This window comes from Euleptes europaea, chromosome 8 (genome assembly GCF_029931775.1).
Source record: "Euleptes europaea isolate rEulEur1 chromosome 8, rEulEur1.hap1, whole genome shotgun sequence".
Taxonomy (NCBI): domain Eukaryota; kingdom Metazoa; phylum Chordata; class Lepidosauria; order Squamata; family Sphaerodactylidae; genus Euleptes; species Euleptes europaea.
The window spans coordinates 58,404,718-58,416,238 of record NC_079319.1 but is presented as its reverse complement, the minus strand read 5'-3'; the positions used below and the strand labels follow the sequence as shown (position 1 = coordinate 58,416,238).

The 11,521-nt window shown below is 42.0% G+C and overlaps 1 protein-coding gene across 1 annotated transcript in view; it reads left to right on the top strand.

The window, feature by feature from the left end:
* Window positions 1-11,521, top strand: part of AFG3L2 (AFG3 like matrix AAA peptidase subunit 2) — a 29,174-nt gene that overhangs the window by 14,479 nt on the left and 3,174 nt on the right. Inside the window, exons 6-14 of the mRNA XM_056854528.1 lie at window positions 823-897; window positions 4,421-4,545; window positions 7,166-7,439; window positions 7,699-7,836; window positions 8,877-9,030; window positions 9,396-9,503; window positions 9,739-9,864; window positions 10,863-10,973; window positions 11,279-11,394. Coding sequence (XP_056710506.1) covers window positions 823-897; window positions 4,421-4,545; window positions 7,166-7,439; window positions 7,699-7,836; window positions 8,877-9,030; window positions 9,396-9,503; window positions 9,739-9,864; window positions 10,863-10,973; window positions 11,279-11,394 — 1,227 coding nt within the window. The remainder of the gene's footprint in view (window positions 1-822; window positions 898-4,420; window positions 4,546-7,165; window positions 7,440-7,698; window positions 7,837-8,876; window positions 9,031-9,395; window positions 9,504-9,738; window positions 9,865-10,862; window positions 10,974-11,278; window positions 11,395-11,521) is intronic.

Here is an 11,521-nt window from a genome sequence, read left to right as displayed (position 1 = left end):
CCTAGGCTATAGCTTTGTATGATTACATTCAATGAGAATATGGGATATTCTACTTTCAGGTTTTGTAGTCCCCAAAACTGGAGCAAATTGGAACTCTCTCATTAGTCCATGGAACTCTGGGATCCTCAGATCTGTGACACCCATAGGAAACACGAGTCTGTCCCTTGTGTACCAGTAGAAACCGAGGCAGGGCAGTATTCAGATGCCTCCAGATATTTTCTGCTATACCTGAAAAGATGCATACCATAGCCTTAAGCTCCAAAACCCCTTCTGATTATGCTTTTGGGTTGCAGATATGTCCGATCCACAGGGGTTCATGGTGTGGCATGGTGTGGCTTCTAACCGTCAGGGCCACACTATTAGTGGCAGCATTGGACTTGAGAGGGCATAAAGGGTGGTGGTTGTGGGTACTGAACCCTTCTGCACCTGCCATTTCCCTTCCTACGGCTATTCTCGCCCAGGCTCACTAACCACATCAGAGATTGGCTAGAAAAAGATTGACATTGGAGAGGGACTGCAGAAGGGAACCGGCCTGTGCTTCAGATCTAGACTCCTCAGTCCACGTGTTTCTATGGCAGATCCCTATGTATAGACACTGGTTGGCCTCTGTCAGGACCATTCAGCCCTCCAATTTTCAGTGTCCTTTGTAGCACTATTGGGCTGGTGAGGAATGCCCTTAGGAACATCCTTAAAATCCTCATTATTGACCTCTGAAAGGATAGTGCTAATATGAAAGTTTTGCTGTTGTGATACAAACCCCTTATTATGGCTCAAATACACACACATTGGCAGTTGTTCATAATTTCTTCTGTGTCTTCACAGGTGGACAAGCTAGAAGTGGTTAACAAGCGCTTTGTCAGAGTGGTCTTTACTCCTGGAAAGTCTCCTATTGATGGGGTAAATTGTATTTTTCAATTTGGCTAAAAGCATTAAACGGCACATGTGTGCCGTTTATTTCGGCACACATTCTTTAAAAATGTTAAATAGAAGTGTGACTTTTAAACTAAGTTATTGGGCAGAATCAAATATCTACTATATTTCATGAATATATAGAATTTTCTCTGTGCTTCAAAACTTTGTAACCTTTATATTCTGATGTTACTGGATTTAAAAAAAATCTCTGGTAAATGTATTTTTAATTAGCCTTTAAAATGGGAGGGGTTGATGATTTCTAATTTAAATTTAGTTTAATGAAAGCTGAAGGCTAGACTATTCTAAGTACATCTACTTTGGAGTAAACTAATTCAGTGGGACGCCTGAGAAAACAGGCATAGGTTTGTCTGTAAGTTTCGTTTTGTGTACTGTTATGGTAGGAAGGGGGAAATGATGCCTTTCCTTAGACCAAGGGTTCTTTGGAAAGTACCCTGGTAACCCACCGCCACCACTCAGGACCTCCTGAGAACCTGACTGACCTGCTGAGAAGGTGGTCTTCTAGTGCACTACTAGAGCAATAACAAAATATAACCATGTAGTCTAGCACATGGGGAAGAGATTAAGGGAAATACCTAGCAAAATAGATTGTACAAAGTGAAGCCAAAAATGCCTTTATTAAAAAAATTATTGTAAAAAAGAGAAAAAAAGGGGAAAGCGTGGTTGAATTAAAAGGGAGTGGAAAAAGGCAAAACAAAATATGCCAAAACACACAGCACCAACAACAGAGATCGTCAAATAAAAAGCAGTGCAGTTGGACTAGCTAAGCTAAACACATTACCTCTGCTGTAGCTGGTTCCTCAGAGCATGTGCAGAGTTCCATGTGGTAACAAGAAGTCGAAGGAGTCCTTAACCCCTACTCAACTTCCTGTGGACCCAGTTTCCACTGAAAATTGAAGACAAGGGAAAATCCCAAATGTACAGATCTTTATGCTAAGAATGACAAATGGATTTCTCCAATCCCACGCAAATCCCCATCTCTGATGTCAGCGGCTACTTTTACCAGTCAGAGCCATATCCCATTTAGTCCCACCTCCATCAGGTACCTGGTACTGGCTCTGAACGTCCATGACAAATAGCTGGTCTGGTCTAAACCGGATCGTCTTTGTCCAAAAGGGATTAAGTCTGTCAGGATGGTCCAATGTGGAATGGAACTGTATACTTTTATTATAATGAAATCTAAGGTCCCAGATGCTCTAGGTAGCACTCTTGAGCCTTAGCAAGATTCAGGACTTGTCACATGTACACTAAATGTTGCTGTACTTTCCAGTAAATCATTGGTCCACAAGGCAGCAGCCTTCTTCTGCACACTGAAGTTCTCACTAGACCTGACAGTCTGATGTCAGTCACAGCTTTTCAAGATGGTTGTCCAAGTAACTTTTTTGGATGGCATTTTGTGTTAGCATTATGTACCGTATTTACTCAAAAAAGAGGACAACTCTAAATATAAAATGATTTCCCCCCCAAAAAAAAAAAAATCCAGGAGGAAAAGAAGAATAATTCTAAATTTAAGGCTCTCCACCCATGTACCTTCTGACATGAACCAGGAGGTGAAGAAACACAGAGAGGAGTATCTCCCTCCACCCCCGTTAGCTTCCAGGTTTCAAGCATCCCAGCAAGCCAGGTGTGTGGGGGAGCAAACTCCTCTCTGCCTCCGTGGCTTCTGGAGAAAGCTATGAGGTAAGAGAGGGGAATGCCCCCCAAGCATATATCCTAATGGATCACTTCTTTTTTGACATCACTTCTTTTTTGTTGCAAAAAAGGGATCCCTTCCTTCCAAGTAAATACAGTAATATGGCTTGCTTTATCTCTGGGCATAACACACAATACTGTATGCTTTTAAAGCATAGACATGTCTTCATAGTTTTAAGTTTCCCCAAAATTTCCTTTCTAGTCAAAACTTACGCTACAGCAGTCTGAGAACCTCTCCAGGGAAAAAAATTGAAATCTTATAGCTACATAAGTAGAACAAATGAGATTCATTGTTGTTGTTTTTAATTGCACATTGCCCTTTAACCATAATTCTTGACTGAACTATGTGTTTCAATCTGGAGTTTTCCACATATGTTCCAGGCATTCTGAGACTGGGGCCTCCAATTTTGTTGTACCTTTGGGCACTTTTGGAGGGCACAGCACCACAAAACCCCTGCCATGGGGTACTGGGGCCAATTGCACAATGTTGAGACATTGTAAGTCAAGCATCTTCCTTTGACAAAAGCGGCAGTTTCTGAATGGGTTTCCCTGCAGACCACAAGGGGATGTCTCCTGCATTCTTCTGAAGCATCTCTGGCTCCAATGAGCTGAAGGAATGCCAGGACTGGCTCTTTGCTTTCGGGCAGAGATGCTTTGTTGAAGAAGCAAATGGGTGTTGGGAATCCCACTAGTGTGACCATCTTAGAGATCACTGTTTAACAATCTCATTTTCTAAATGCAGCCTCCTAGTCTGTCTAACAAGCCATTAAATATAAAAGGGAGCTTCAAATGCAGCCGTTTGTGTAGCACAATAAACTGGCTGGATGGGGGCATGTGAGAAACTTCAATGTTGATACCCAAACGCTTGTAGTGGCCTTGGGAATTTTGGCCATGGTGGATTGGATCCAGTGGTAGATTTCCACTCATAGAAAAGAGGGGTTCAGTGATTTTTCTCCATGGTATTCCATGATATTCCCTATCCCCTTAGGAACAGCATTTCTGCAGACATTTTGGTTGTAGTGGGAGAAGGGGGGGTGCAAGAAAGTCCTGTTTTGTTGACAAGAATTTCTTTATCTTCAGAAATTATCACCAAGTCCAATGCCATTTCTGAATTCTGGTTCACATCTTGATAATGTTTGGTGTGCCAGATCATTATTTAGAAAGAAAAAATATTTAGAAAATGTGTACAGGAAATTTATATAGCACCACTCCAGGTATATAATTGTATTCCTCAGTTTTAAACTTTTTTGGCAATTTTCAACAGGTTTTTTTTTTAATACCAGGTTAAAATGTGCCAAAGGGAAATTAAATTTGGTGTCAGGCAGAAGACACTCCACGTGTGAGTTGCCACAAGCGAAAAGGACCTGTTATTACTGACCACCCGCCTCCTCTTTGAGAGCAGGGGCACATGGAGCCTGCTCTCTGATGAAGAGTTCAGCAGGCAGGTACAGATAGGTCCCTGAGATATATGGTCCCAGACCATTTAAGCCTTTAAACGTATCTCACTAGCACTTTGAATTGAGCTGGATTCCAAATTTGTCTTCAAGGGCTGCTCCCCATTGAGCACGCCGTAGTAATTTAACCTGGAAGTGACCAGAGTGTAAATAACGGTGATCAGATCAAGGCCTTGCATGTGGCCTAACATCATGTGGCTGGCTAGCTGTGTATTGTGATATTATGATGAACTGGGGTTTTAATAAAAAACCTCCTGTTTCTCTTCCTGAAATTTCTCTTCTCTTACTTTAAAACACTGAAATGAAGGCACTATAAACTGGGTTTTGTTTTTCCCTTTTTACAGCAATATGTCTGGTTTAATATTGGGAGTGTGGACACTTTTGAACGGAACTTGGAAACTGCCCAGCTTGAGATGGGGATAGAAGGGGAGAACAGATTGCCTGTAGTATATTCAGCAGAGAGTGATGGGTAAGATCTGGAAACGGTGGGAAATGGGATGGACTTTACTGTGTATTGTCTTGGTCTGGGCTATTTGGCAATGTTGCTGTCTTTTGAAAGCTCAGTCTGCTAGACTAAATCATAAATAGTTGCACCATTGCAAGAGCAGCTGCTCTTCAAAAAGCATTGAGAGCCTGTCAGTAGATTGTAGTAATTTGACAGCAAAATTAAATGGATCCTCTGAGCAGCTGCTGCTGTTACCTGGCGGTGGTCTCTAAGGTGTGGCTGTAGCCATTACATACTAAGCAGACAACTGCTTTCTAGGTGTCCTTTACAGTGAGGGGAAAAAGTATTTGATCCCCTGCTGAATTTGCCCGTTTGCCCTCTGACAAAGAAATGACCAGTCCATAATTTTATTTATTTATCTGTGAGAGACAGAATAACAATAGAAAAACCCCAGAAACCCAGAAAACAAAAGTCAGAGATTGATGTGCATTATAATGAGTGAAATAAGTATTTGATCCCTTTGCAAAAGATGACTTAGTACTTGGTGGCAAAACCCTTGTTGGCAATTACAGAGGTCAGACGTAGGTGGCCACCAGGTTTGCACACATCTCAGGAGGTATTTTGTCCCACTCCTCTTTGCAGATCCTCTCCAAGTCAGTAAGATTTCGAGGCTGATGTGTAGCTACTCGAACCTTCAGCTCCCTCCACAGATTTTCGATGGGATTAAGGTCTGGAGACTGGCTAGGCCACTCCAGGACCTTAATGTGCTACTTCTTGAGCCACTCCTTTGTTGCCTTGGCCGTGTGTTTTGGGTCATTGTCATGCTAGAATATCCATCCTCGACCCATTTTCAATGCCCTGGCTGAGGGAAGGAGGTTCTCACCCCAGATTTGACAATACATGGTCCCGTCCATCGTCCCTTCGATGCGGTGAAGGTGTCCTGTCCCCTTAGCAGAAAAACACCCCCAAAGCATAATATGTCCCCCTCCATGTTGGACGGTGGGGATGGTATTCTTGGGGTCGTAGGCAGCATTCCTCCTCCTTCAAACACGGCGAGTTGAGTTGATGCCAAAGAGCTCGATTTTGGTCTCATCTGACCACAACACTTTCACCCAGTTCTCCTCTGGGTCATTCAGATGTGCATTGGCAAACTGCAGACTGGCCTGTAAATGTGCTGTCTTGAGCAAGGAGACCTTGCGGGTTCTGCAAGATCTCAGTCCTTCACGGCGTGCTGTGTTACCAACTGTTTTCATGGTGACTATGGTCCCAGCTGCCCTGAGATCATTGACAAGTTCCCCCCGTGTAGTTCTGGGCTGCTTCATCACCGTTCTCATGATCATTGCAACTCCACGAGATGGGATCTTGCATGGAACCCCAGACCGAGGGAGGTTGACAGTTAGGGTTAGGGTTGTCACCTTCTCACCAAGCTGCTTGGCAATAGTCTTGTAGCCCAGTCCAGCCTTGTGCAGGTCTAGAATCTTGTCCCTGACATCCTTGGACAGCTTTGGTCTTGGTTATGGTGGCTAGTTTGGAATCTGATGGATTGATTGCTTCTGTCGACAGCAGAACCCTAACCCTAATCTGGCTGGTTGATAGGGGATCAAATACTTATTTCATATAATGCACATCAATCTCTGACTTTTGTCTTCTGGGTTTCTGGGGGTTTTCCTGTTGTTATTCTGTCTCTCACAGCTGCAATAAACCTACCATTAAAATTATGGTCTGGTCATTTCTTCGTCAGAGGGCAAACGGGCAAATTTAGCAGGGGATCAAATAAATTTTTCCCTCACTGTAAATGTTTTGTTTTTTAAATCCTATTTTAAATAGTGGCAGAGATCCAAAGAGCTACTTAAGTTCGCACACATCTTTTGACTTTTTCTTTGATCCAAATGTCGTCTCACTGGCTGCTTTTGAGTCTTCCATCAGTTTCAAAAGCAGTTTGCTATGAGGCATTTGGGAGTGGGGCACAATTCAAGAAAAACATGTCTAAAGCCATCTGACTCATAGCTTACATGATTTCTTGGATAATGGGCCACTGTCTTCCTAAAACTGCCCAATCTTTAGTTTTCCCTTTCAACAAGATTGCAAGTTATCATACTGCTACCTTGTAATGACAAAAAGGGAGAGTAGTGAACTGTTTTGTACAGACACACCAAAAATATTGGCTTGCCTTATGAGCAATTGCCTATTTGTGTTTCCCTCTGCCCCTTCCCCAAGTCCCCTGGCATGAGGGAGAGGCAGGGATAGCTCCTGTTTGTCTTGGGCTACAAAGAAGGTAAAAAATGGCATAAGCCTGCCATGATTCTTCACTAAACCTTAGTGCAAAAGACTTAAAATTCTTCATCTCTCCCTTGAGCCTTTGTGCATCAGGATTTGCAGGAGCATCCTGTCTCACCTTGGGGGAGGTAAACAGAAGGCCCTTCTCCAAACCAAGGAAGGGAACATGTGTTTTTGGACATCTTACTTGCCAGAAAGCATGAAACACCCCTGGTAGATGCCTGGTTTTTTTGTTTTGTTTTTTAAAGGCTTTTGGGGATGATTTCTCATAAAATATCTTCGTGCACGAGCTTTTGCTTTGTCTTTCCCCTGCGTTATGTTATGAAAAAATATGTTCCTAACTACTGACATTTATCCATGTTTTCAGCTCATTTCTTCTAAGTATGCTGCCAACAGTGCTGATAGTTGGCTTCTTGCTCTACACGTTAAGAAGAGGACCTGCTGGAATGGGCCGAACAGGACGGGGAATGGGTGGACTCTTCAGCGTGGGTGAAACAACAGCCAAAGTCCTAAAGGATGAGATAGATGTAAAGTTCAAAGATGTAGCTGGCTGTGAGGAGGCTAAACTAGAAATAATGGAGTTTGTTAACTTCCTGAAAAACCCAAAGCAATACCAAGATCTTGGAGCAAAGATCCCAAAGGTAAGACATTTCAAGGAGCTGGATCCAGCTAGCTTTTCTGCTGCTGAAAAAAGGAAGGGTTGTGGGGGACCTACACGTACGAAAACCGTATTGAATGGGAGCTGTAGTAAGATGGGGAATTAAAACATTTGTTTGGTTGCTGTTAAGCCACAAATACTTGGTTTTCCAATTAAGAGAGACATAGGATTGGTATACTTCAAAATAAATAAATCTGTTTTAAGATTCTTATAATTTGGAATTAATTTTCTTCCTCTTTCAGGGAGCCATTTTGACAGGACCACCAGGCACTGGGAAAACTCTTCTAGCTAAAGCTACAGCCGGGGAAGCCAATGTTCCTTTTATTACAGTCAATGGATCTGAATTCTTAGAGATGTTTGTCGGTGTGGGTCCCGCTAGAGTAAGTCTATGGCCTTGCTCGGTTATTGCAGGGTCAGTTATTAAAGGCCACTCTCCAGTTTGGTAAGGCCGAAAACATGGGTATCGCAATTAACTGCATTAATTGCCCAACTTGGCATCTGTTCATCGTAATTATGCCTATTAAGCTATTTTAATTAAGAACCATCAGTTCTAGAACACTCAGTTGCTAGGAAAGCTTATTTCTTCATAGCTCTACATCTGACTATTTTGTAGCCTGCCCTTTTTTGGTTCGTACTAATATTTAATCATGATAGGGGTATTGAAGTGTAATCTGAACGTTGCTCCTGAATTTGTAGGAAGGCTGGACTTATTTATCACCAGCATGTTAGCAACACATGCAAGACTGAGCTGAAACCACAACAGCTAGCTAATCAAAGTCTGCAAACTGTTGTTATTAGGAAGAGCTATTTATTGTCCCAACAAAGTATGTTATTAGTAAGGCATTCAGGTTTAGGTCTTTAGTAGAAACCCACCACAGGCTTTCCAGAAAGAATTCCCTGAAACAGCCTTTGCAGTTTACAGCCCCAGAAAAGAAATACGGTCAGAACGTGTTGGAATATTATCCCCACTTTGGTTGAATAGCAGTTATCTGAAGTATTAAGCCCGGATAACTTAATATGGTTGCAATGTTAACTAAGATTTAGTCAGAATGGCCAGTCAGTTACCCTTCCTCTGAGACTGTATAGGGAAAGAGTTAATGGTGAAGTGAATGGTTGGCATAGTTTGTGTTGCAGTTTTTAAAATATTAATGAAAACAGTGATACAGAAGCAAAAAAAATAGAAATATTGTCTTTAGCTGTATATCGTAGTCAGTTACATTACTGCAGACATAAATAATTGTCTCGGTACTCTAGCCAATTGTGGTGGCTAGAATATAATCTTCCTAACAATAATGCAAATTACCCCATTTGTATGCATATTTGTAGAACGTGAATATAGCTTTGTGGTATATTTCGTGGTCTAGGGAAATAAGGTAGATAGCATGACGTGATTGAAAATACCTTCTGTTTTCTTTTAAAGGTTCGTGATTTATTTGTACTGGCTCGTAAAAATGCCCCTTGCATTCTCTTCATTGATGAAATAGATGCAGTGGGAAGGAAGAGAGGACGGGGCAACTTTGGAGGGCAAAGTGAACAAGAAAACACACTCAACCAACTACTAGTTGAAATGGATGGTAACTATTTCATTTTGTAAACCTTCTGGTGCACCCCCCACTTATATATTAGAGCAACACCTCAGCTGTAAGCAAACTACCTGGAAATAGCTCTGATATGAGTGCTATCAAGTAAGTTGCTTGGGGGGAGGTCACGGTTAAAGGTATGATGAAGAGCTATGACATATGGAGGGATTGTTAAACATTCTGTAGAAAAGTATGAGAGCCAGCGTGGTGTATTGGTTAAAGTTTTGGACTAGAATCCGGGAAACCCGAGCCCGACCTGGTCGGAGAGGGGCAGGATAGAACTCAAATAAAATGTTGCACATGCTCGTAGCAGTTGTACTTTTACATTATTATGTGTTTGTTTTTTATTATGTTCCTAGGGTTTAATACTACATCAAATGTAGTTATTCTAGCAGGGACCAACAGACCAGATATCTTAGACCCTGCGCTCATGAGGCCCGGACGGTTTGATAGGCAGATCTTTATTGGTAAGCTACCCCCCGCCCCATGTTGGTGAGAACGTTTTGTTTTTATTACACAATTATGTTCTACCTTTCCTGTGAGAGGGTAAGGGTGGCATACTGGGGGTGGGGGCGTTATTCCATTTCAGCCCCTGTGAGGCAGATGAGATGGAGAGTGCTGAAGGTCATACAAAAGTGTTAATGCTTAGAGCATTTTTCTTAAACAGTAGATTTAAAAATCTTTTCTTTTCAACTCTTGAAGGACACCCAGATATAAAGGGAAGAGCATCTATTTTCAAAGTTCACCTTAGGCCCCTGAGGTTGGACAGTAACTTGGATAAAGATAATTTAGCACGAAAACTTGCATCTCTGACTCCTGGGTTTTCAGGTAGGTGCGCCTATAAGGCATATTTCTTTAAAAGAAGACAATATAGTACACTATAGGCCACCCAGAAGAGAAAATAGTGATCTCTGCCCTCCGCCAAGGATCTGAAGTGACTCCTGAGCAATTCAAGGGAAGCCCACCTCAACATTTTGCAACTCTATTCTGCTTGCTGTCCCCATGGGTGGTCAGAACTGAGACCAATGAACGAGCTGACTGTCTCATGGCAGCAAAGACTTTCTTGCTTCTGATGTTTCACTTATTCTTTCTCCATCTGTCTGTCCCATTGGGAGGTTTAAGGCCCACCTTGCAAATAAATCTAACCCTTCCCTGTGTGCCCCCTTCCTTCATCCCCTCTTCCTTCTGGCCATTAATCTGTCCCGCGTACCACTTAAAAAGTGTGCTGGGCACAGCTGCTGTTTCCTGTTCTGGACATTAAGTTCTGAGCTGGCACCTAAAAGAGCACTGTAGTGCTTTATTTTCCAGGATGGCAGGAATTTAGCCTCCATCATAAGGTTTCCCTTTTAAAAGACATTGGCTGGATCTAAAAGTCTGTTTTATACACCAGAAGGGGTTCTGACTTTCCTTTCTCAAGCAGAAAGTCCCCCATTCTGCATGAGAAATTTCTTTTGAATTTGAGGGGCGTTTCATAAGCCGTATATGATGTGGCATGGGGATCTGCTGTTCAAAGGAAAAACAGATGTCACAGAATGGACCTAAAGAAACTCTCTGAATCCTGGACAATATATTTCCCTTAAACCGGCAAACCCTAAATGCTGGATAATTATACAGAATGTGTTGCTTTAGCACAGTACATGAATGAGAGCCATGGCTTTAACCGATAATTTAGAGTTGCTGGCACGAAGAAATTTTAATGTCACTGGTAATATTTTTTTCACTGGAATGTTAACCATTTCCTAAGAAAAAATCTAAAATTATCCCCCTTGTGGATAAATGTTCTAATTGTAAGTAGTTGTAATGGTCCTGTCTTGTTTTTTTTTTAGGTGCAGATATAGCTAACGTATGCAATGAAGCAGCTTTGATAGCTGCGAGACATCTTTCGGATGCCATAAACGAAAAGCACTTCGAGCAAGCAATTGAGCGAGTGATAGGAGGTAAAATAATAACTCCCTGAGACTGCATTACTAGCAATGTTGGCAATAGGCTCCTTATTTCTAAATAACTTTGTTGCTCTGTAGTGAACTGAGAATTTGAAAAGTTGTCTTCTGCCTTGACTTTTAGTCCATTGATCAAGGGATCTTAGAAAGGAGAGAATAGAAGAGACACATTAATACCTAAAAATATTGTTTTTCTTTCCAAAGGGGAATAAAAATACCTGTCTCGGCTATCTAGGTCTGTGCACCCAGGTAGTTAAGTAAGTGGTTTGTGTGTGTAAAACAACTTTTTTTTTTAATCAAAGGCTTGGAAAAGAAAACCCAAGTACTGCAACCAGAGGAGAAAAAGACAGTAGCATATCATGAAGCTGGGCATGCAGTTGCTGGATGGTTTCTGGAACATGCTGATCCACTTCTGAAGGTAGGTTGACTTGTGATGCAATCACTAAGAGCCTCTTGTTTCAGAAGATGGGTCGTCGTGCCAGTAGCTGCAGAGTGTTATGATGCAACCCAACTAGTCCCTTTAAGCTCAGTTGTCTCCCAGTAAA